Raw genomic sequence first — 24,453 nt, 5'->3', positions numbered from 1 at the left:
CTTGCATATGTTTTGAAAATGAAAAGCTTCAATATAAAATCAGATCAAAAGGGGAAAAATGAGAAAGAACAAACAAACAAGCAAACAACAACAACAAAGGTGAAAATACTGTGTTGTGATCCACATTCAGTCCCTATGGTCTTCTCTCTGGGTGCAGATAACTCTCCCCATCACAAGTCTTTTGAAATTGGCCTGGATCACCTCACTGTTGAAAAGAGCCACGTCCATCAGAATTGATCATTTTATAATCTTGTTGCCGTGTACAATGATCTCCTGGTTCTGCTCATTTTACTTAACATCAGTCCAGGCCTCTCTAAAATCCTCCTGCTGGTCATTTTTTACAGAACAATAATATTCTATAACATTCATATACCATAAATTATGCAACCATTTTTTAACTGATGGGCATCCACTCGGTTTCCAGTTCCTTGCCAATAGAAAAAGGGCTGCTACATTTTTGCACATGTGGGTCTTTTTCCCTCCTTTATGATCTCTTTGGGATACAGACCCAGTAGAGCCACTGCTGGAGCAAAGGATATGCATAGTTTGATAGCCCTTTGGGCATAGTTCCAAATTGCTCTCCAGAATGGTTAAATCCATTCAGGACTTCACCAACAATGTATCAGTGTCCCAGTTTTCCCACATCTCCTGCACCATTTCTCATTATATTTTTCTGTTAATTTAGCCAATCTGACAGATGTGTAGTGGTACTTCAGAGTTGTCTTAATTTGCATTTCTCTAATTAATAGTGATTTAGAGCATTTTTTTCATGTGACTACGGATGGCTTTCATTTCTGTCTGAAAATTGCTTATATCCTTTGACCATTTGTCAATTGGAGAATGGTTTGATTTCTTATAAATTTGATTCAATTCTCTATATAGTTTAGAAATGAAGCCTTTATCAGTACCCTTGGATGTAAAAATTTTTCCCAGTTTATTGCTTCCTTTGTCATCTTATCTGCATTGGTTTTGTTTGTACAAAACCTTTTTAATTTAATATAATCAAAATGATCCATTTTGCATTCCATAATATTTTTTAGTTCTTCTTTGGCCATAAATTCCTTCATTCTCCACAGATCTGAGAGGTAGCAGAAACCCTTTGTTCTCATTTGCTTTATAGTATCACCCTTTATGTCTAAATCATGAACCCATTTTGGCCTTATCTTCTTATAGGGTGTTAGGTGTGGGTCAATGCCTAGTTTCTGTCATGCTAATTTCCCATTTTCCCAGCAGTGAGTTCTTATCCCAAAAGCTGGGTTCTTTGGGATTACCACTAGATTACCATAGTCATTGACTATTTTGTCCTGTGAACCTAACTTATTCCACTGATCGACTACTTTCTTTCTTAGCCAATACCAAATGGTTTTTTTTACATTTTTAATAACTTTTTATTGATAGAACGCCTGCCAGGGTAATTTTTTACAGCATTATCCCTTGCATTCACTTCTGTTCTGATTTTTCCCCTCCCTCCCTCCACCCCCTCCCCCAGATGGCAAGCAGTCCTTTACATGTTGAATAGGTTACAGTATATCCTAGATACAATATACGTGTGCAGAACCGAACAGTCTTTTGGTTGCACAGGGAGAATTGGATTCAGAAGGGAGAAATAACCTGGGAAGAAAAACCAAAATGCCAGCAGTTTATATTCATCTCCCAGTGTTCTTTCTCTGGGTGTAGCTGCTTCTGTAATACCAAATGGTTTTGATGACCACTGTTTTATAATATAGTTTTAGGTCTAGCACAGCTTCTACCTACTACTTTCTGTCATCTAGTATTTAATCTGCAATAGCCAAGACTTGAGTTTGAATCCAGTCGTGTCACTTAACCTTTGTCAGCCTTTGGCCCCTGTTTTCCCATCTGTAAAATGGGGATAATAACTATGTCTCTTTTGTAGAGTTGTTATGAGAATAGGATCAGTTATATGTAAAGTGTTTTGTAAATCTTGGGGCACCTTGGAAATACGTGGTACCATGTTTTTGTGTGACCTAGATGTCAGTTCCTTGGGAATAAAGATAGCTTCATTCTTGTCTTCCCGGCACCTGACACAACGCCTGTCAGGTAGTTGGTGATTAATCAATGCTTGTAGATTGATGGCTTGATTGGGGATGCGGGAAGGAGCTTTCCTGAAAGTGGTGAACCCCTGCCAGGGTAGTTTAGGGCTAGAGCAGGCCAAGGCGTCCCTGGCTTTGCCCTTCCTCTCATCTCCACCAGGAGACCCCTTCCTTTTTCCTAGTGGCCATGCTTGCAAGCAAGTACGCATGCGCGCGCACACACACACACACACACACACACACACACACACACACACACACACACACACGCATGCGCTCACGCGCGCATACACACACCCCAGAGGGGGCCCCCCCACCACACACACCAGCACCCACAGTTGCCTTAGAAGGCCTGCAGAGGGCAGCAACCGCCGGCCTTGGGATGGAGTAGAGGCGCTGGGAATGAGAGGGGTGGAGGGAGGGCGGGCAAAGGGGCAGGGCTGGCTGGGTTGGTTTGGGCATATTGCATTGTGGGGAAGCTGGGGCACCGGCAAGGAGGGAAGAAGGAGGGAGGGAAAGTGGGAGGGAAGATTCCTGCCTGGCTGTCCAACTCCCCCTGTTCCCGCTCGGGACGGCCTGTACCCTCACTCCCTCCTCCCTCCTTTCTGCCCCTGCGGGAGTCTTGCCCAGGTAGGTGGGTATATGCCCTTGCCTCGTGGGGGAGCCCGTGGGCAGCTGGTAGGGGGGCAGGAGCAGCTTTGGGGGTGCTCAGTTGGGGAGCAGGTTGCCCCACCCTTCCTGCTCCCCCCATCTCAGCTCAGAAGATCATGATCTAGCAAGGGAAACTAGGAACTCTTCGGGGTCGGGGAGACGGACAACTGGTCCAGATGGCAAGGTCTGAAAGGGCCCCCTTTTCTGCTGAAGGGGAGGGAGGCTGCAGCTTTTGGGGGCTGGTTATCCGCCTGTAGCAAGTGGGAGCCCGAGTCCCGGCACGGACACCAGCCAGAGCTTTAACCCTCCCTCCCTCTCCCCCCCCCCCGAAGTTGCCAGGGCAATTCCAAGTGGCCTTGATTCAGAAGGTGGCTGTCTCCTCTCGCAGGGGGGCAGATAAGAAGAGAAACGCTCAGTGGCTATTCCTCGCGGTGCCATCTGTGCCGTCCGTCTTTTTTGTCCCAGAGATAGCAGGAGCCTGGCACCAGCACCGAGGCACAGGATAGGCAGATGGGCGCAAAGGGGGATGCTTTTCTGGCCAGCAGCTGCCCCACGCCGGAGGTCTGGGGTTTCAGACGGGCTAGGGACCGAGGCTCCGGGCTCCCTTCCCCCAGAGCCACCCAACCAGCCCGGCCGGGCTGCAGATCCGCCCGTCACCTCCTTTCACAGCCTCTTCTGCCTGCCCTTTTCTTCTCCTCCTCCCCCATTGCCCGTCCCCAGGCATCATGCCCACCGCTAGGCACGGGCAAGTGGAAGTCCCCCTACCATCCCAACACTTCTTTACTTCCTTCCAGCCCATCCCCCCAAGTGTTCCCACTTTAGAAACGGGGCAGATAGAGACGGGAAAGATCCAACTGTGTTGGAGGATACCCACAGACCTACACGGTCACACCCACCCAGGTAGGGCCTGTGCCATCAGGAGCTTGGGAGTGCCTTGCCCAGAACTCTTAGAGACCATAGAAGCGGATGGTGAAACCTGCCTGCTGAGACCAGGGCCAAGGCGGGGGAAGAGATAGCTGGGAGGCTTTAGGGAAGAGGATTTTCCAGAAGATACTTAATCTCTGAGGATTATTTTTTCCCCTAGAGTAGGTGGCCAGGAAGGGTGGGTCTTGTGACGGCAGTTTTCCATACCTGCGGCCATGAAGGTAGTTGGGAGGAAATGCGCTGAGGTGCCATCTCTGGGGCCCCACCCTTTCCGTATCAGGTGAAGAAGGGGCTCTGTTCCCTTCCCGTCGTCCCATGTTCCCTCTCTCGGACATTCTCCCTCTGGGGTCGGTCCCGCCGGCTGTTTCTGGCCCGAGCCTGGCAGGGTGGGAATAAGGGGATCTGTGTCCCCGGCCTGCACAAAGGTCACCGGGTGAGAGAGGGAATGTGGGGCTAGCCCGGTCCAGAGTGCTCAGGGTTAATCCAGGGAGGGCTGAGGGGGGCATGCCACAGGGGAGACAGTCACTCACTGGGGGGTGGGGGGAGGAAGGTCTTGGGGACTGTGTTGCCTTTTATCAGCTAGGCCTCTGTCCCCGGGCCCCCTGCCCCCTCCCTTCTGCTAGACAAAGGCAGGCATTGAACCCCTAAGGCTGGCGATTCATTTCAAGGAGAGGAGGAGGAGCTGGGGAGGGCACAGAGGCTGGGGTGGGCACGTGCCAGGGCCACCCATCCCATTCCTGGGACATTATCCACCCTCTCCTCCCATTCCAGCTTCAAGCCAAACACCCCCGACTCCCTTCTTTCCAGCCAAACTGTGGCTCGGAATCGGGGGAGAGAGGGCAGACTCACACCTTTCCGAACCCTAATGAGCACTTTTCCCAGCTCCCCTTTCTGTACCCCAAAAGGGTAGCGTCAGCTTACCGGATGCCAGGCTGGGCTTGGGGCCCTATGTGGGTATCTTTTCTTCTGCTTCTGTATCCTAAGGGAAGAGGATCAGATGCTTGGGTTGGCATTTCTGGTGCCCTTACCCCCCATGCCAGGAAGGCATCTCTGTGGCTGACAAGAGTCCTTGGAGTGGCAGAAAAGCTCTCTCAGCTCCCAGAAATCCTCGGATGGAGGCCTGAGAGGGGAGGGCGGGCTGGATAATAGGTCCCTGGAACCCCCCTGGGTGGGGTTAGGGAAACAGAGGAGACATTGTTGGGGATGGGGGGAGAAAATCACCATCATAGCCGCTATTGACGAAAGTACCAGCTGTGCTCAGGGTGGACCCTGCCGTCCCTCCCCCAGATGGGCCAGAATGAACAAGGGCTCAAGCATCTCCTCCTCTCACCCCCTCAGGACAATGCCCACCACAGCCACAGTGTACCAGGCTGCAGTGTCCTGGGGCAGCTGAGTGGAGGAGGTCCCCCCTCTGCCTCGATATTCCCGGTAAGTGACTGAGACACACCTTCCTCCAGCCCGGGTTACCGGCTCTGTTCTTGGTAAGGGGACACCTCTCACCTGCTTTTCCCGAAGCCAGTTGGGCCAGCGAGGTTGGGAGGAGGGAAGGCAGAATTTCCCGAGGGATGCTCCAGGAGGAAAGAGGGTCTCTGGGCTTCTGAGCTCTCTCAGTGCAACTGTGGGGCCCAGGCCTGCCCCAGCTGTGTATGTCATGTGTTCTGGACATGTCTGCACTCTCAGGAAGGAACCTGATGGAAGGTGACGGCAAGGTTAGCCCTGGGGCCCCAGGAATTGAAGAAAATCCATTCTCCAGAGGGGGCCCCACCCCCATCCCCTATGTAGCCCCAGTTACTCAACATATCCTTACGCTGTCAACCCCTTACCACTGGTTTTCCTGTCTCTGGCCTCTGGAGATAAGGGGATCCTGGGGAGAAAGAGGAGATAGTTAGAAGCCATGTCTTTGTGGAAGGCCAGTTTCCTCCACTGGGGGAGAGCTCAGTCCCCAGCCCAAGAAGTGCGGGAGTGCGTGTGTGTGTGTGTGCGTGTCTGTGAGTGTGCGTGTGTGTGTGTGTGTGCGTGTGTGTGTGTGTAGTCTGTATCTGTGAATTTGTTTTAGGAAGGTTGGGGGTGGAGGATTCAGGTCTTCATGTATGTCTGTGCTTGAAAATAGACGCCTGCGTTCATGTGTGCAGAGGATGTAGCTGGATCTGTCTCTGGGTTCCCGGGACGGTGGGGGGCAGGGTGTGTGCGCCTCTGGAAGGGGGTCCCTGCATTCCCGTGTGTATTCACGTGCAGGGGGTCTGCACAACATGGTTGGGCAATCTGTGCTGCTCGGCCTCCGAGGGGAAAGGACGTGAGCGTCGGAGGTTCGGCACGTCTCCACACGCCTGCCTGCGCGTGCATGTCACCGTCGCTAGGTGCCTCGGCTCCCTGCCCCGGCCTGCCTGGCCTGCCGGGACTGGGTGTCTGCTCTGGCTGTGCTCCCGTCCTAGCCCCGCAGCCCTGCCGTCTCTCTGTCTTCCCTTCCCCATCTCGCTTCCTCCCCGTCCCCCACCTCGTAGCTCAGGCTTCGTACCGGTGCTCATTGCCTGGCTCGGGCTTCTTGGTACCTGTGCGTCCGCGGGCGTCTCGGCGCTGCCGGCCTCCTCGGCTCCCCTTTCTGATCTCTCTACGGACGTGGCTTAAACGATCCCGTCCCGTCGTCCACAACTGACGAACGCCAACGTGACCCTCCCGGGGAGGGCGCAGCTTTGGCCCTCCTTGCAGAACTCTGAGGCCCAAGCTGACCTTGACCTGGATATCTTAGCATGGGTGGGCTGGACTCAAGCCAGCAGGCCAGGGCTTCCTAAGCTGCTCTGTGACTGTCCCAAGGTGTGTGCACTTGGGAAACCAGCCCGGCTCAGAGTCCCAGTAATGTCTCTTCAGAGCCAGAAGGCCAGCCACCCCAGTTATAGAGAAGGAAACTGAAGGCCAGTTAGATGAAGTCCGAGGCTGGATTCAAATCCAGGCGGTCTTGGCTACAGCACGCTAAGCACAAGTGGGCAGCCCAAGGATAGAGCCCTGAACCTGGAGCCAGCCTCAGACATTCTAGTGACATAACCCATTTCCTACTCACATCTCTCTCCATTCAGTGACTATTTTATCCTGTGACCCTATAACCTATTTCACTGATCACCACGGAAAAGATAGTTTTCAACATTCCTTTTTCTAAGATTTTGAGCTCCCCCTCCCCTCCCCTAGACAGCAAGTAACTCAGTATAGATTATATTTGTGGGATCATTTCATCCTTTCTCTCTCTCTGTCTCTCTGTCTCTCTCTCTCTGTCTCTCTCTCTCTGTCTCTCCTCTCTTTCTTGCTCTCTCTTTTCCTCTCTCTCTCTCCTCTCTCTCTCTCTCTCTCTCTCTCTCTCTCCTCTCTCTCTCTCTCTCTCTCTGTCTCTCTCTCTCTCTGTCTCCCCTCTCCCTTTCTCTCCTCTCTCTTTTCTCTCTCAGCTTCTCTCTGTCTCTCTTTCTCTCTCTCTATGTCTCCCCTCTCCCTTTCTCTCCTCTCTCTTTTTCTCTCTCAGCTTCTCTCTGTCTCTCTCTTCTCTCTCTCTCTGTCTCCCCTCTCCCTTTCTCTCCTCTCTCTTTTTCTCTCTCAGCTTGTCTCTGTCTCTCTCTCTCTCTGTCTTTCTGTTTCTCCCCTCTCTCTTTCTGTCTCTCTGTCTCTCTCTTTCTCTCTCTGTCTCTCTCTTTGTCTCTCTCTCTCTCTCCTCTCTCTCTCTCTCTCTCTGTCTCTCTCTTTGTCTCTCTCTCTCTCCTCTCTCTCTCTCTCTGTCTCTCTCTTTGTCTCTCTCTCTCTCTCCTCTCTCTCTCTTTCTGTCTCTCTCTCCCCCTTGCCCTTTTCTATTCTATCTGCCTCTGTTTCCACCACATCACCCCCATTCAGCAACAAGCATAGATTTTCCTCTCACCTGCTCGGCAGGCACAGAAACATGGAAATCCTCACCGTGAGAAGCTCCCACTCACTCGATAGGAAGTAAGAAGTGAATATAAAAGCAAACCCCAAAGCTGCCTTTGGTCCAGCGGCTCCATCGGTGTGGTCTTTGCGATGGGGTAGAAGCCCCCTTCTTCGCCTGGCTTGCGCACATCAGCAGCTCAGCTTGCCCTCTGCTTTTGGAAACTTTCCCAGGGCCCGGAGAGATGAAATGCTTTGCCCGGAGACCCACAGGTGCTGTGTGTCGGAAGACTACAAGACCAGCCCTTTGTCTCGGATGCCAATATTTACAAAGTGACTTTAGTCACTTGGAGGGCAAGAGGGAGATTCTGCCAGGCCGGAAGGAAGGCGTGGGAGGGAGAGGTGGCGGTCTTCCACTTCGCTCCCGCGTTGGTGGACCTCATGGCCACCCCTCCTTTGGGGCCGTGTTTCTCTCCAGTTCTCAGCGCCTGAATTTGTTTCTCTTCTCCCTCCCCCGTAGCCGCTTTTGAATTTGCGTCTTCCAGATTTGTCTCTTTGCTTTAGTGTCTATCTTGCTCTGGGCCGACCTGGGGCTGGCTGGGTTTTTGGACCCCATTTTGGCCACTAATTGTCCACCCGTGTTAGCCTCGGTGTCTGGGCTTTCTGAAGATGGCACGTGTACTTGTGGGGGTGGGGGTGTATATGGGGGTAATGGGGGAAGTGTATAGCTGTGTCATGTGTCTGGGGGGTAACATGTGGAAGGGGTGTGTCTGTGTGTATGGGGGTAATATGCGGGGGTGGGGCTGTGTGTATGGGGGGGGTAACGGGGGAGATCGGGCTTGTGTGATGTGTGTGTGCCATGAGAGGGACACGGGAGGGCGGGCTGTGGGAGGAGCGAGTCTGAATAGAATGGTGACTCCCATGCACTGGAGACAGAGACACCCCCCACCCCCAGGAAGGACATTATCCCGCCAGTGAGGAGGCTGAGTGGGAGGGAGGGAAAATCAACAGAAACTGAGTTCCTCCCTGACCACCTTGCCTTATGAAGGTCCCCCAGAGGCAGCAGGAAACTCTGCGATTTCTTGCTAACGGTGCCTGGTGCTGTTTAGTAAGCGATGCCCCCTCAGGTCTCCTCTGGCTCTATTTTAGAGAGGGGAGAGGGGCTCGGAGCCAGGAGAGAGCAGTTTGGGGACTGGCCCCGGACTCCCTTCTTTCAGTCCCGAGGGGTCCCATGTTGACAGTTTGGGGGTTGGGGCCAGCTTCCCTTTGCCTGGGGACTTCACAGGCCCTCTCCGCTTCAGAGGATCTCCAGGCTGGAATGAACCCCAGAGGCCTCTATCCATCCCTGACCTCACCAAGGAATGCCCCCATGACAAGTGATCATCCGGTCTCTGCTCTGAGAGGGAGCCTCATAGCTTCCCAAGCGGAAGAACTCCCCACTTGGGAACAGTTCTGATTGGCCGGGGATTTCCCCTGACTTCTGCCTCTGCAGAACCTTCCCCTCCCTCCTCACAATCAGCTGGCGCTCCCCCCCCCCCACTCCCCGCCAACTCTTCCACTTTTCAGCTCAGCTCCTTGCATGGCACACAGGAAGCAAAGGTGTCAGGATACGTGCTGGCCGACTGGTCTCTTTATTGTCTCCCATATAGAACTCTGCCTCTCCCGTGAGATCTCAAGTTCCTGGTGACAGAGGCGGGCCTGCCGGCCTAGTATCCTCAGTCACTCAGCGTAGTGCTTGAGAGGTGGTCATCGATTGATTGCTCCCCACCCCTTTCTGGTATAGGTCCTCGAGATGGCCAGGCTGCTGCCAAGCCCCTTCCTCCTGTTGCTGTCGCTGTCCTCGTGGAAAAGTTGGCATTTCGTCCTCGCCCACCACTTCTTTGCCCCCAATACCACCTTCAACCATCTGGCCATGGATGCTGACACGGGCATGCTCTATGTTGGTGCTGTGAACCGCCTATACCAGCTGACGCCCGATTTGGAGCAAGTAGGCGAGGCGGTCACAGGCCCCATATGGGACAGTCCCGACTGCCTGCCCTTCCGGGACCCGGCCGAGTGCCCACAGGCCAGGCCCACAGACAACGCCAACCAACTGCTGCTCGTGAGTGGGCGGGCAAGAGAGCTCGTGGCCTGTGGACAGGTACGCCAAGGTGTGTGTGAGAAACGGAGTCTGAGAAACGTGGCGCAGCTTCTCTTCCGGGCTGAAGATCCCGGCGACGGGCAGTTCGTAGCCGCCAATGCCCCAGGAGTGGCCACCGTGGGCCTTGTGGTGTCAACCCCGGGGAGAGACCTGTTGTACGTGGCCCGGGGCCTGGCGGGCAAGCTGTCCGCCGGGGTGCCCCCCTTGACCGTGCGCCAGCTGGCCGGGCCCCAGGCCTTCTCCAGCGAAGGCCTGGGCCGCCTGGTCGTCGGGGACTTCTCCGATTACAACAACAGTTACGTGGGGGCTTTTGCGGGCACTCGGTTCGCCTACTTCGTCTTCCGTCGCCGGGGGTCCCGCACCCAAGCCGACTATCGCTCCTACGTTGCCCGTGTATGCCTGAACGATGCCAACCTCTACTCCTATGTCGAGATGCCGCTCGTTTGCCGTGGTCATGGCCTAGTGCAGGCGGCTTACCTGGCCCCGGGTCAGGGAGGGGGATCCCTGCTGGTAGTGGCTTCCCCGGGACCCACGGGAGGCTCCGCACTGTGTGCCTTCCCGCTGCAAGAGGTCGACGGACAGATGGAACGGGCCCGGAGACTTTGCTACACTGCGGGTGGACAGGGCCCGGCTGGGGAGGAAGTTACCATCGAGTATGGTGTCACATCCCGATGTGTCTTCCTGCCTTCAGTGAGCCAGTTGGAATGGGGGGAGGCGATGGGTTCCCAGCTCTTTGGCTCAACCTCTTTCTGTTCTCTCGATGTCCATGATCCTCAGTGTTTGCCCCTTTCTGTGTGTCTTCCGGTATCTCGTGCTGCTCCTGTGCTCGTGCGTCCCTTGTGTATGTCCCCACATTTCTCTCTCTGTTTCACTCGATCTCTCTCGTCTTAATCATCTCTCTCTGTTTGAAAGTATGAGCCCCACTGAGGGGTGTGGGACTGAAGGCTCCCCTGACCTATCCCTGGACCCCCTACCCTCAGGACTCCCCGGACTCATACCCTTGTGGGGACGAGCACACTCCCAGTCCCATTGCCAGTCACCAGCCACTGGAGGCAGAGCCCCTGCTCACCAGCATCCCTCACCTCAGTGCTGTCGCTGCTCTCGAGGAGGTCGGGCACACCATCGTCTTCCTGGGGGACACCCAGGGCCAGCTGCACAAGGTGAGATGCCCCGGATAGGACCTAAGGAGATTCACCAATTTGGGGCCTAAACAACCGTGGGGAGTGGGCTAAAGCGGGGGGGAAGAATATTCCTACTAGAACATCCCTTCTGGAAAGGACCTTGGAGGCTATTTAGTCACTGAACTCATCCCCTCGATTTTTAGCTGGGGAAATTGAGACTCAGAACAGAGAAGCACGTCCAGAGCATATTAGTGGCCGAACCATGGCTAGGTGACGATGCTTCGGACCTCCAAGATCGCTATCTTTTCTCCGATGAGGCTATCTGGTTTTGGTTTTTTTTTTTTTGTTTGTTTTGGTTTTTTTTTTTTTTTTTTTTTTTTTTTTTTTTTTTTTTTTTTTATGTAGGACCTACATAAATACACAGAAGGTGAGGGGGGCGGGGTTGAGGGGAAGGGCTGCTCATTGATTTCTGGCCCGTCCCGGTGCCATTAAATGGATCCATAGCTTTGTACAAATTAGAGAATCATTCATTCGCCTAAAATCCTCCTCAGGGACCTGAGGCTCTCTGGTAGGATTTGTGTGTGCGTAGCCTTCTGCCAATCGGTACTAGCTTAGAATTGAAACAGACACGGTGGCCATGGCCCTTCTTTCCTCGAGCTGAGGGGTACTTGATAGTCATTGGGGTTATTCTCTGGAGGAGAAAGGCAGCCTTTCCATTATGTAGGAAGGAAATCAATATTAAGTGCCAATCACTGTGCTGGTCACTTTACAAATATTATCTCATTTGATCTTTACAACAACCCTGGGAGGTGGGGGCTGTTATTTGTGCCCATTTTATATTTGAGGAAACTGAGGTAGCCCAGAGGTAATTTACCCAGAGTTTACCCAGTTCGTAAATGCCCAAAGTGAGATTTGAATTCAGGTCGTCTTGACTTCAGGCCTAGCACTCTATCCACTGTGCCACCCAGCTGCCTCTCTAGGGATATAATCCAGTTCAACAGGCTGTCACTAAGCATTTATTAAGTGCTCGCTATGTGCCAAAGTACTTTGCCAAGCACCAATGATACAAAGAAAGGCAAAAACATAATGTGTTTCTATTCCAAATGGGAGCAATTGGGGAAACCAAGGCAGAAGGCAGTATTTGAATGGAGTCTTGAAAGAAGTAGAAGAAACAGAGGGCCGAGATGAGGAGGAAGAACGTTCCAAGTATTATGGGCCAAGCAGCAAAAATGTGCAGAGCCAAGAAATGATAAAGAATAGCAAAAATTCCAGGGTACATTGAGGGAAAGAAGATTTCTGGAATCTTCCAGAACCCTAAGAATTCTGGAAAGGTAGGAAGAGATTGGGATACGAAAAGCCTTGAATGCCAAGCAAAAGATTTCATATTTGACATCAGAGCCTCTGAAGTTGGTTGAATTTGGAGTGGTGTCGAGGGTGACATGCTAAGACCTGGATGATGGCTGAGTAGAGTTGGGGAGACACTTGAGGCAGACAGACTGCCCCGCCGCAACAGCTATCATCATAATCCAGGTAGGAGGTGATAAAGGCTGGACCAGAGTTGGGGCAGATGTTGGAGGAGAGAATGGGGCGTATCAGAGAGATGTCACAAAGGCGAAACCGCCAGGACTTGATGATAGGTTGGTATCAGGGGTTAGAAATGCTAAGTGAAGATGCCATCAGGGTTGGGAGCCTCTCATTCTGGGAGGATGGTAATAGAAGCATTGGGAAGAGAGGAGGACTGGGAGCGGGGGAGCAGGAGGAGAAATGAGTTCTAGTTTAGATATTTTGATTCTGAGCTGTGCATAGTGAAGATGTCTGGGAGATGGGAGATCGGAGGCCAACAGAAATGGGAGATCGGAGGCCTACAGAGAAGGGGACAGGCTAGGGAGACTGAGAAGCATCAGCACAGACATGGTCATATAGTCCATGGGAGCTGATGACATCGGAAAGTGGAATGATCTAGAGGCAAAGAGAAAAGAGCCTTGACGGGCACTCGTAGTTACAGGGGGGGATCTGGAGAGGATCCCACAGGGGAAGCAGAGAAGGAGCAGTAGCATCCATGGCTGGAGTTAAGGTTGAGGGCTGAGGGCATCCGAATTGGCGATGAAGAGTCCTTGGTAACTTTGGAAAAAGCAGGAAACCATTTTCAATCGAACAATGAAGTTAGAAGCCAGACACGCAGAGGGCTTAGAAGCAGAATAAGAGAGGAAGTAGAGGCAGGAATTGCAGACAGCTTTCTGAAAAGGCTTAGCCACCACAGGAAAAAGACATCGAGGAAGCTAAGAAGGATAGTTGGATCAAGTGAAAGGGTTTTTTTTTAAAAAATAGAGGGGAGAAAGATGTGTTTGTAGGTCGCAGAAGAGGAGCTGGTGGATCCCGAAAGAATGAAGATTGGAGAGAGTGGGGATGACACAGGGGCAATTTGCTAGAGAAAACAGGACAAAATAAGATTGAGGCTTTGTGTGGAGGGCTTCTCCTTGGCAAGGAGATAGGCAGAGGAAATCATGAGCGAAGACCTCCGCGTGAAGGGAGATGACGGGAGAAAGAGACAAAAAGGGAGAATTGAGGCGAAGTTCCTGGCTGAGGGGGAGAGGGGAGGGAGAGCCATGGGAGGTCGGAGGATGAATGGAAAGATTTAAAGCAGTTTTATTAGCGATCTGAAAACAATCGTCTTGCTGTGAAGGCCCCGTTGGGATGATGTAACAAAGTTGTAATAGACCCAGGCCAGATATAACCCAAGACATGAACTGGAGCAGAGGCGGTAATCCAAATAACCCAAAATTGAGGCTTGGAGCATAATCAGTGATAGGATAAGGAATGAGAGGGAAGGGATTTGAAGCTCCGCTGGCTCACCGATGGGCCAAAATAGAGAAAGAAGAGTGTAGACCAGTGCAGGAGGGATGGTGTGGGAAAAACTGAGTGAACGGGTGGGACCGGGTCAGGCAAAGACCAGGGTTACAGCCGAATGAAGAGTCAGTAAATATGTAATAAGCACCTACTATGTGACAGGCACTGTGCTGAGTTCTTAGGCTACAAAGAAACCCATGATAGTCCGAGCCCCCAAGGAGCTTAGTCTACTGAGAGAGACGACATATAGAAAGAAGCTGAAAAGGAAAGGGGGAGGTTGCTTGCCTTGCTTGGGGTAGGACGAAGTCCTGTGACTGGGGTGGGAAGTGATCTAAGGCGGTGAGAGTTTTAGAATCGATTCCTCTTTCAAAAGAGATTATGAAGTCCAGGAAAATAGCCAGATGGGAAGAAGGGAAGATGTAATGCTAGATTATGATCCGATAAAGGAGTTTCGGCACTCATGGACATGGAAGGGGTGCATTTGTGGGTCATAACAAGATCGAGGGTGTGGCTGACATGGAATGGAGGTGGGAATCATGGGAAATGAGGAAGTTGAAGAATTGGGAGCTTACAGTGTTTGAAGGAGCATTTCTGTTTATGTTGAAGTCCCCTAATATGAGGGTGGGAGTCAGGGAGTAGAGAAAGATCATGAGCGAGGTCCGGAATTCACCGAGGAAACAAGGAGCACGTCCCGGACGTCCATACGGAACAGCGACCAGAACCTTGATTAGGTGGGAAATGTGGATTGAGTGATGGTTTAAAAAAAAAAAAGTACTGAATGATGGTGGTTGCGGGAGAACCTGGAAGTGGCGTTGGAGAACACAGAGTATCACCGCTCCCCTACATTGCCGGTGGGGAGAAAGGGGCAATGAGAGGAGATGTTCAACCGGTGCTGGAAAGGGTTGCTAGGGAGGCTGTATCGTGAGGAGGGAGCCAGTATTCAGTGACAATCAGAAGATGGAGGGAGTGGAAGAGGAAAAGGTTTAAGATGAAGACAGGCCTGTTAACTATGGAACAGGCATTCTCGAAAGCACAGCATAAAATAGATTTGGAGCGAGATATTGGTGGGAGGAGGGTAGGGGGCTGGTTAGCGTCGAGGATGATGGAAGCAAAGGGGCAGAAAGTGGCAACCAGGTGACGAAGTGCATAGAATACTAACCTTACAGTCAGGAAGACCCTGAGCAAGTCACTTAACCTCAGTTTCCACATCAGCAGAATGGAGATAATAGCATTTATTTTAGCACCTTGATGTGAGGATCAAATGGGATGGAAAGTACTTTACAAAACCGAACGCATCAGAGAAATGCCACCAGTTGTTTTTCAGTGGAAATGGGCGATGGGTCTCATACAACCACCAGGGATTCAGAATCCCTGGAATGGAGAGAGCATGATGGGGCAAGTGTGCCGGCCCTTGGAGAACAAATTCAGGCAATGTGTCACTACAGTCTGTTCCCAGCCACTGTGCCGGGTGCTGGAGGATCCACAAAGCGATCTATCTCTGCCCTCGGCAAGCTTGGATTTTTCTGGGCATGGTGGGGGAGAGAAGATGCAATGTATACACACAAGGAAGTAAATCCAAAAACATTTCAGGAGGAAGCCCTCAGGAGAGGCTCAGAAATGAGCTGACCCCTGGGTTATTTTTTTTTTATGTCATATCTTTTTTTTTATTTTATAATAACTTTATATTGACAGAATCCATGTCAGGGTAATTTTTTTTACAGCATTATCCCTTGCACTCACTTCTGTTCGGATTTTTCCCCTCCTTCCCTCCACCCCCTCCCCCAGATGGCAAGCAGTCCTATATATGTTAGATATGTCGCAGTATATCCTAGATACAATATATGTTTGCAGAACCGAACAGTTCTCTTGTTGCACAGGGAGAATTGGATTCAGAAGGTAAAAATAACCTGGGAAGAAAAACAAAAATGCGAATAGTTTACATTCGTTTCCCAGTGTTCTTTCTTTGGGTGTAGCTGCTTCTGTCCATCATTTATCAATTGAAACTGAGTTAGGTCTCTTTGTCAAAGAAATCCCCTGGGTTATTTTTGAACGTGTCTTGTTTTGCTCTGCCTTCCTTTCCAAATATATTCCTCCCTTCTCCCTGCTCCAGCGAACCATCTCATATAACAGTGATTTCAAGAGAAAGTGAAGAATAGCTCTGTAAAACTGACCAAAACATTAACCATGGCTGACACTGTGTAATGATTCTCATCCGTATCCCCACCTCTTCAGTGAAAGCAGGGAGGCATGCGCTCTCACTTCTTCTCCAGGCCCAGGATGCCAGAACATTGATTTTTGCACTGGGGTTCTTTCCATTTGCATTTCTATAGTCCCTGTGTATGTTGCTTCCCGGGTTCTGTGTTTGGTGTTGTGCAGTGCTTCCTACAAGGCCGTTTCCTTCCCATGAATAATTTCTCATGGCACAGCAACATCCCGTTACCTTCATACGTGCCATTTAACTGATCGATATCGACTTGGCTATTCACCAATCCATGGCCATGGGCCATTTCTGGCTTTTTGCTGTTTGGAAGAGTTTGCAGATGCCCCTCCCTGCTTGCCATCGCTGTCGTTGATTTTGCCATCAGCCATGACAGATAGCCACCACCGCTCCCCTCCTCCCCCATTGTCCCTCGCATCTCTGTGACACTTTTATAGGCAGCTCTAGTCCTTGAAGTCCTGGAGAGCACCCGCAGAGCACAAAGCACCTCAAAGCTCTCTCTCTGGATCCAGTTGGATGATGTTCTTAAGTACAGAAAAGACATTTGGAGCGGTAAAGAATGATGACAGGGTTCAACTTCCTTTTTTTTTCATTCTCCTCCCAGATGTCCCACCCCCTTTTTTCTGTGCTTTAGGGAATTACGGCTCTTTGGTCTTGTCTCCCCAAGGTGTTCCTGAATGGCTCGACAGGCCAGTTGTATAGCTCTCTCCCTGTGGGCCCACCAGGTACTGCCGTGAGCCCCGATTTGCTCCTGAACAGGAATGGGAGCCACCTCTACGTCATGACAACTTCTCAGGTGAGGTAGGGGTGGAAGAAAGGAAGGAAGAAGGGGCAGGGGAGAAAGAGGGGACGTCGGCACCTCCCTATTGCACGCCTACTGAGCCCAAACTCCTCCTCCGCAGGTGACCAAATTGCCCATCTCTTCCTGCCAAAATTTTACAGACTGCCCCAGCTGCCTCCAAGCCCAGGACCCATTCTGTGGCTGGTGTGTCCTTCAGGGCAGGTGAGTGTTGGGAGAAGGGGATCGGAGTCACCCATAGTATTCTCTGAGGAAGAGGTGGGGACCGGTGGTCCTGGTGACACCAGGAAGCCCGAGCTTCCCAATTGAGCAGACTGCTGTGGCTTACATGGTATCCAGCACAGGCTTATGTTCAGCCCATATTAATGTAGGATGGCCCTAACCACACTGGAGGAAGGTGGGGGTCCTTAGTTATAGAGACCCTCTGGGAACATAGAGAATTTCTGTTCCCACAGCTGTTCTGCCAACACATGTGACCTCTCTTGGTTGACTTCTCATTTGCTTCCCCTCCCCAAACTGCTCCTCCTTCTGGCTTGCCTCTTTACATGAGGAGCGCCATCATTCTCCAGGCTCGATTCCTGGGCCTTCCTCCCCACCCTGACCAGGCCCTCATCACTGCCCACCTGGACTAGCGGTCACTCTCCCTGCCTCCAGTCCCTCCCCATTCCAACCTAGCCTTCCCACAGCTGCTAAAATAATCTTCCAAAACCTCAGGTCTCTCTAGGTCACTCCCCTACTCAAAAGTTCCAACGGCTCACCCTTGCTGACAGTCCCGCCTCCTTTCACATCAGGGCCTGCTATTCCCTGGGGAAACAGGCCTCCCATCTAGGGTAGGAAAAACTCAAAGCACATTTAAGGCTGAAACCTACCCCTGTGCTAGGTGCAGTGCTTATAGGGTAAAGATACAAATCCTCATCCCAGCCCTTCAAGCTGGTCCAAGCTGCCTTTCCAACTGTCCCCTCTGCCTGTCCTAAGAGTACCCATCTTTGGCTGCTTCTACCACCTCCTCCCCCACTGAAGTTCCCAGAAGCTCCTTCCCTCAGTCTCTATAGACTTCCCTGTCATAGTCATTGCCAAGGGTCCCTGGCAGATATAGTCTTGCAAGGCTACTGGGAGCACTCGTTAGCTCGGGATGCGGAACCTCCAGAACTTGGGTGTATGAGACCTGCAAAATCATTTGCATATCAACTGCAGGAGAAGATGAGCTGAAGTTGATCATTTTTTTTTTTAGTTTGGCCACTTTATTCACAAGTTGCTCATTTGAATACTTGCCATAGTTAGAAAAATCAGCATCTTATGAATATCTTTATATAACAAATAAATCATTAAAGAGCATTGTTAATCTTTTCCCCCAACACAGTAAGTTCTTTTTTTAATAATAACTTTTTTATTTTTAAAAATACATGCAAAGATAGTTTTCTTTTTTTATTAAAGCTTTTTATACACAAAACATCTGCATGGGTAATTTTTCAACATTGACCCTTGCAGAGCCTTGTGTTCCAGATTTTCCCCTCCTTCCCCCCCACTCCCTCCCCCAGATAGCAAGTAATCCAATATATGTTCTATATGTTAAAATATAGGTTAAATCCAATATATGTAAACATATTTATACAATCGCAAAGATAGTTTTCAACAATTGATCCTTGAAAAACTTTGTGTTTCAAAGTTTTCTCCATCCCTCCCCTCGCCTCCCCTAGACAACAAGTGATTGAGTAACAATAAGTTAAACATGTGCAATTCTTCTAAACATATTTCCACCTTTAGCATGCTCAGATCAAATAGAAAAAAAAATGAGAAAGAAAAAAGAGGCAAGTAAACAACAACAAAGGTGGAAATGTTGTGATCCACATTCAGTCCCCAGAGTTCTCTTTCTGGATGCAGATGGCCCTCTCCATCTCAAGCTTATTAGAATTAGCCTGAATCACCTCAGTGTTTGAAAAGAGCCAAATCCATCAGACTTGATCACATAATCTTCCTGTTGCTGTGTACCGTGATCTCTTGGTTCTGCTCATTTCACTCAGCGTCAGTTCACGTAGGTTCCTCCAAGCCTCTCTGAAATCATCCTGTTGGTCGTTTGTTACAGAACAATAATATCCCACCACATTCATATACCACAATTTATTCAGCCATTCTCCAGCGGATGGGCATCCATTCAATTTCCAGTTCCTTGCCACTACGAAAAGGGGTCCCACATTTTTGCACACATAGGTCCTTTTCCCTCCTTTATGATCTCTTTGGGATACAGACCCGGTAGAGACATTGCTGGAGCAAAAGGTATACACAGTTTGATAACCCTTTGAGTCTAGTTCCAAATTGCTCTCCGGAATAATCGGATCAGTTCACAACTCTACCAACAACGTAGTAGCGTCCCAGTTTTCCCACATCCTGTGAAACATTTATCATTATCTTTTCCTATTATCTTAGCCAATCTGAGAGGTGTACAATGGTACTTCAGAGTTGCCTTTAATTTGCATTTCTCTGATCAATAGTGATTTGGAGCATTTTTTCCATATGGTTAAAAAATGGCTTTTGTTCTTTGTCTGAAAATTGTTCATATCCTTTGACCATTTATCCATTGGAGAATGGCTTGTATTCTTATAAATTTGAGTCAGTACTCTATGTAGTTTACAAATGAGGCCTTTATCAGAGTGCGTGGATGTAAACAAAATTTCCCCAGTTTTCTGCTTCCCTTCTAAAATTGGCTGCATTGGTTTTGTTTGTACAAAAGCTTTTCAATTTAATATAATCAAAATGATCCCCTTTGCATTCCATAATGTACTCTAGTTCTTCTTTGGCCGTAAATTCCTTCCTTCTCCATAGATCCTTTGTTCTCCTAATTTGCTTTCTAGTATCCTTCTTTATGTAATCATGAACCCATTTTGACCTTATCTTGATCAATACCTAGTTTCTCAATCAATGCCATACTATTTTCCAATTTTCTCAGCAATTTTTGTTAAATAGTGAATTCTTATTCCAGAAACTGGAGTCTTTAGGTTTATCAGACACTAGATTTTGATAGTCACACAGTTAATTCTTTTTTTTTTTCTTTTAAATTACATTTTTTTTTTTACAAAATAAGGGAAAAAATAGAAAAAAGACAGAAAAAAGAAAATAAAACAAAAGCAAAGTGTCATGTGCCCAGAAGAACATTCAGAGATTCAAAATATATAACAATAAATTTCAACTTCATGAAAACATATTTAATAATAGGAGAAATTCTATTCATGAGTATCCATCTTTTCTTTGCTTCCTTGTCGATTATTCTTTTGTTCTCTGCTGAGCACTTTATACTTAACTTTTTCCCCCTTTCATCCTCTCTACCTCTCTACCTCCCCCAAGCAAGTTACACTGAAACACAGATATATTTTTATATACATACATACATGTATGTATACACCCCCAACACATACACCCATACCCACAAACTCAGACACATATATATGTCTCTCTCTATATATATATATACATACATAGACCTACATGCATACACATCCACTCATATGCTGGCATATGTATATATATATATGTAAACATTCATTGAAAACAATAATAATATGGTTGATTTATAATGTGAATTTTTCTTTTGATAGCATCTCTAAGTTCAAGTTTTTTTTAAAATCAATGATTACCAGCCCTCCTTTTTTTCCTAGTAAATTCTACTCCTGATCCTTGTAGTGTTTCTGCATCTCTCTTATTTCTTATCTCTGATAACTCTTCTACTTTAATTTTGCTCCTTAACGAATATTTCCACAAGTTAATCCTTAACGAAATAAGACAACTCTATTTTCTCCATGGCGAGTAAAATTGGCAGGTACCTGAGCAACTGGCCAATCAGTGTATCCTGTCAAATCACGTTTCCCGTTCACAGTGATGAGGAAGACAAATAGATCCTTTTTCATGGCCCTTGAATCTGTTCTAAGTATCCAAATGGCCCTTGGCAGAAAAAAAGATCCCCCCCCCCCCGCCTTAGCTAGAGCTAAGGGCTGAGTCAATTTCTTCATGAACTCATGCCCAGTGTGGGCTGGCCATAAGCGTGAGGGACCCAAAGGACGTCTTGTGAGACCTAGGCGAGTACGTATAGGGGAGGTGGTGGGAATCCATATTTGTATAAGGCCTGTATCTATAAAATTCTCATTTCTTCTTCACACTGGCTAAAACTGAGGTCGGGAGGAAGGCACAGTACCTGGGCCGGTGATAGAGGCCTGGGACACAGTGGAGAGGACACCACGGGGTTCCTGGAACGGATGTGCTCTCCCTATCTATCTCCCTCCCTACTTTTCCCTGGTACCCCCTCCTACCATGTGCATGCCTGCAGGTGTGTGAGGAAGGAGGAGTGTATGGGCTTTGAGCAGAGTCATCAGTGGCTATGGAGCTACGGGCCCCCCGAGGGAAGACGCTGCTTGGCTATCGAAAGCCTGGTGCCCAGCCAGCAGCCTCGCCAAGAGCAAGGCCAGGTAAGCTGGGGCGGGCAGGGTCATCGGGTGGCCCAGGCCCGATCGGATCTGGGCTAGGGGTTGGGGGGGACCTCTTAGAACTCAGCACCAAGTTCCCTTGGTCTCTGTCCCAGTATCCTTTTTTCTCTTCTCCATGCCCTCTGCTCCTCAGGTCACCATGGTGGTGCCCCAGCTTCCATCCTTGGCACCAGACAAGTATTTTCACTGTGCCTTCCACAACTATGAGACACTGGCCCATGTGGAAGGAACCCAGGTAGTTTGTGAGTCTCCCCCGCAGGACCAGTTGCCGCCCAATGCCGAGGGCACAGGTAAGAGAGGAAGAGTGCCCCAAGAGATGGAGAGGATGTGGAGGGTCAGCGAGAGAAAAGGGCAGGAGGTGGAAGAACACACTACGCCCTCACCTCATCCCTTTGTTCTCTTCCCTAGATCATGTGACCGTACCATTGGCCCTAATGTTCGAGGATGTGTCTGTGGCTGTCACCAATTTCTCCTTCTATGACTGTAAGGCTACTGGGGCCTTGGATATAGCTGCTCCGTGAGTCCTGGGCCCCTTACTCTGCCCCCTTCTGGCTATCATCCCCACTGTGGCTACTCCTAGCCCAGCCTCACCTCCTTGCACACTAGGACACACTAACCCTCGGGGAAACACAGGGCCAGATCCCGCCGCCCAGGGGTTCAGTCTTCTTCCCCGCCAGTCGGGAGGATCCCTCTTGGGAGTGGTTGGGGCTGAATCCCACCCCTGTGCCCAGGTGCAGTGCATGCGTGAGAAGCCCCTGGAGATGCCACTGGTGTCCCCAAAGTGCCTTCTGTGTGTATGGGGATGGGTGTCCAGATGGGGAGAAGACCGTCTACCATGCTCAGGAAGTAAGTTTCTCAAGAGAGCTAGAGGAAGGCTGGCCACGCTTTGCTCTTCCCTATCTCTTTGGCTCTCCGCGACTCAGCTCTCTCTCTCAGTTGAACTCTGACTGAGGGCGCGGCAGCATTTCTGCCAACCCTCCCACTTCCACAGACTCTTGTCCCATCTCTCTACTCCAAACTTCCCTTGCCCACCTCCCTTTCTGACCCTTTTCTCCTCCAGCTTAACTGAAAAAGCCCCCCCCACTCCCACTGAGGTTGCCCTTTTCCCCAGGCAGATGTCCTGATGAAGGGCCCTGATTTCTGCCCCCATGTGGAAGGTCTGGCTACATCCCATCTTGTTCCCGTGGGCTGGGAGACCAGACTTGCCTTACGGGTCCGGAACCTACATTACTATCAGGTATGGGGACGGGGTGGAGGGGAACGAATGGAGAAGAAAGGAACGGAGGGAAAACTGTGACAAAACCCATAGGGAATTGCTTCCTCTTGACTAGAACAAGGCAGCCTCCTATCACTGCTGGTTGGAGCTGCCAGGAGCCCTCCTAGGGCTCCAGGCCTCCCTGGAAGAGGGAGACAGGGATTCCCAACTCATCTGGTGCCAAGCTCAGCAGGTACGCCACTCTCCATCTTCCTTCCCATTTTCTGTCTCCCAAACTGTCCAGTGTCTTCTTCCAGGGACCCATTCCTAGCCTTCCTCCACTTTACTTCCCCCTTAATCCCCCTCACAACGGTTACCCCCGCAGTTCAGACCCTCCCCTCCACTGAAGGAACTCCGGGTGCCCATCTACGTTACCAGGGGCAACACTCAGAGAGTAGACAATGCCGCTGACATTTATGGTGAGTGGTTAGGGCCCCGGGGAAGGAGGTCCCCAGGGGCTGGGGCTGGCCCCGTGGAGCCACTGGGGGGCTGGAGGGGAAAGGGGTGCCCGTGGAGGAGCTTACTTCCTCCCCCTTCTCACCTTTAGTGACCCTATATGACTGTACCGTGGGCCATGAGGACTGTAGCCATTGCCAGGCAGCTGACAGGAATCTGAGCTGTGTGTGGTGTGGCCAGGGCAGGCCCGTCTGTAACTACAGGCCTCTGTGCCCACCGGAAGCCGTGGAGTCGCTCTGCCCTTTGCCCAGCATCCATTCGGTGAGGCAACATCAATTAACCCCCAAAGCTGATCCTAGCCCCAAACTTGAATCCAGCCCTGACCAATCATTGCCCACCTTCCACGATCACCTCATTCCCCCCGTCTAGGAAGAATCGTGCCCTTTGTGCCCCACCCCCTAAACAGCTCTGCAAGCCAGCAGAGGGCAAAGACTCTCAAGAGCCAAGCCTCTGGTCCCCCTGCCACTGGAACCCCCAACCTGCCTGAACAGCGCAGTAAGAAGGGCTGGCTCTTGACGCAGAGATCCTTGGATTTGCGGCCCAACTGCTCGCTATGAGAGCTGGGCAAGCTGCTCATCCCGTCTGCACATCAGGGACCACTTGTGTGAACAGAAGCGGCCACAAATCCTGGGACTTCTACCTCCGGCTCAGGCCAAGGATGATGAATTCTGAGATTCGGTCATGGCGTTGTGTCCCAAAGTTTTGTCTTCATCTGTTCCTCACAGATCAAGCCTCTGACAGGCCCCCCTGAGGGAGGGGTGGTCCTCACTATCCTGGGCTCTAACCTGGGCAGTCGCTTGGAGGACGTGACCGATGCTGTGAGCGTTGCAGGACAGCCTTGCCGCCTGGACCCGACCCTCTACCGCATCTCCACCCAGTGAGGCGACTATCGATGAGGGGTGCTTGGGACCGAGTGGGAATAGAAGTCAAGGGAAGATAGGAAGAAGGGAGGAGAGATGCTCTAGACCCTAGAGGACTGGGGGAAGAAAGCATTGTTAAGGAGTAAGAAAGCTGGCAAGGTTGGATGGGGCCAGGCCGTGGAGGATTTGAAACGCCAGCGGAGCAAGACTGCTAGAATAAAAGCTTTTTGAGGACGGGAGTTATGTCGTACCCATGTGTACATCTAGCTCCTAGAACACAGTAGGTATTTGTGGACTGTTCGATGACTGAGAGAGCGGTGACACAGGAAAAGATAAACAGAGAAAAAGAAAAGCAGAGAAATGGATAAACACAGAGAAAAGGGGGAGCCCCAAAGCAGATAAAGAAATAAAATGGAGAAACAGATGGATGGAAGGGAGGAAGAGACAAAGAAAAGGAGCAAAGAGACAGAGAAGAGATGAACAGAGAGACAAAAGAGAGAGAAAGATATATATATATATATATATATATATATAGAGAGAGAGAGAGAGAGAGAGAGAGAGAGAGAGACAGAGACAGAGACAGAGACAGAAGGACAGAGACAGAGACAGACAGAAAAAGACAGAGACTAGAGACAAAGAAAAGGAGAGACACACAGAGAGAAACAGAGACAGAGACAGAGAAACAGAGACAAAGACAGAGGCAGACACATATACACAGATACATACACAGAGAATAGGGTATGTGGAAGCACACCTACCTTGGGGTCAGAGAGAATGTGCCTT

The 24,453-nt window shown here is 50.3% G+C and overlaps 2 protein-coding genes across 4 annotated transcripts in view; one reads left to right on the top strand and one right to left on the bottom strand.

Moving 5' to 3' along the window:
- The first annotated feature begins 2,346 nt into the window (after positions 1-2,346).
- Positions 2,347-24,453, top strand: part of PLXNB3 (plexin B3) — a 50,372-nt gene continuing 28,265 nt past the window's right edge. Inside the window, exons 1-15 of the mRNA XM_051969308.1 lie at positions 2,347-2,681; positions 4,965-5,054; positions 9,286-10,332; positions 10,623-10,802; positions 16,496-16,624; positions 16,731-16,831; positions 20,943-21,081; positions 21,233-21,389; positions 21,508-21,616; positions 21,831-21,945; positions 22,211-22,336; positions 22,431-22,547; positions 22,680-22,773; positions 22,902-23,071; positions 23,536-23,687. Of these exons, the coding sequence (XP_051825268.1) occupies positions 2,454-2,681; positions 4,965-5,054; positions 9,286-10,332; positions 10,623-10,802; positions 16,496-16,624; positions 16,731-16,831; positions 20,943-21,081; positions 21,233-21,389; positions 21,508-21,616; positions 21,831-21,945; positions 22,211-22,336; positions 22,431-22,547; positions 22,680-22,773; positions 22,902-23,071; positions 23,536-23,687 (2,954 nt within the window). The 5' untranslated portion in view covers positions 2,347-2,453. The remainder of the gene's footprint in view (positions 2,682-4,964; positions 5,055-9,285; positions 10,333-10,622; positions 10,803-16,495; positions 16,625-16,730; positions 16,832-20,942; positions 21,082-21,232; positions 21,390-21,507; positions 21,617-21,830; positions 21,946-22,210; positions 22,337-22,430; positions 22,548-22,679; positions 22,774-22,901; positions 23,072-23,535; positions 23,688-24,453) is intronic.
- On the bottom strand, positions 2,646-6,863 carry LOC127543253 (uncharacterized). 3 transcript variants are annotated; one of them, XR_007949177.1, is made up of 5 exons: positions 6,176-6,863; positions 5,450-5,490; positions 5,127-5,314; positions 4,548-4,605; positions 2,646-4,041 (listed from the first exon to the last, which is right to left on the bottom strand). XR_007949177.1 is itself a non-coding variant. In XM_051969310.1 (3 exons), the coding sequence occupies exons 1-3, from the start codon at positions 5,395-5,397 to the stop codon at positions 3,903-3,905; spliced, it is 468 nt and encodes a 155-aa protein (XP_051825270.1). In that variant the 5' UTR covers positions 5,398-5,437; the 3' UTR covers positions 2,646-3,902. The 3 variants fall into 3 exon arrangements, 2 of the variants coding, with proteins under 2 accessions (XP_051825270.1, XP_051825269.1); XM_051969310.1 differs by lacking the exons at positions 5,450-5,490; positions 6,176-6,863 and having other exon boundaries at positions 5,127-5,437; XM_051969309.1 differs by lacking the exons at positions 5,450-5,490; positions 6,176-6,863 and having other exon boundaries at positions 2,646-4,004; positions 5,127-5,437.

Source organism: Antechinus flavipes, chromosome X (assembly GCF_016432865.1).
Source record: "Antechinus flavipes isolate AdamAnt ecotype Samford, QLD, Australia chromosome X, AdamAnt_v2, whole genome shotgun sequence".
NCBI lineage: Eukaryota > Metazoa > Chordata > Mammalia > Dasyuromorphia > Dasyuridae > Antechinus > Antechinus flavipes.
Note: the sequence above shows the minus strand (reverse complement) of the source record. Positions and strands in the feature narration are given on the sequence as shown.

What these genes read in the sequence shown, in the direction of transcription:
- LOC127543253 (XM_051969309.1), bottom strand. Translation starts at nt 5,397, where the DNA reads ATGGGGGTGGGGCCCCCTCTGGAGAATGGATTTTCTTCAATTCCTGGG. An exon ending in ACTGGCTTCGGGAAAAGCAG is followed by an intron (nt 4,606 to 5,126) that starts GTGAGAGGTGTC and finishes CTCTTCCCTTAG; the next exon opens with GATACAGAAGCAGAAGAAAA. An exon ending in CAAGCCCAGCCTGGCATCCG is followed by an intron (nt 4,005 to 4,547) that starts GTAAGCTGACGC and finishes CCACCCTGCCAG; the next exon opens with GCTCGGGCCAGAAACAGCCG.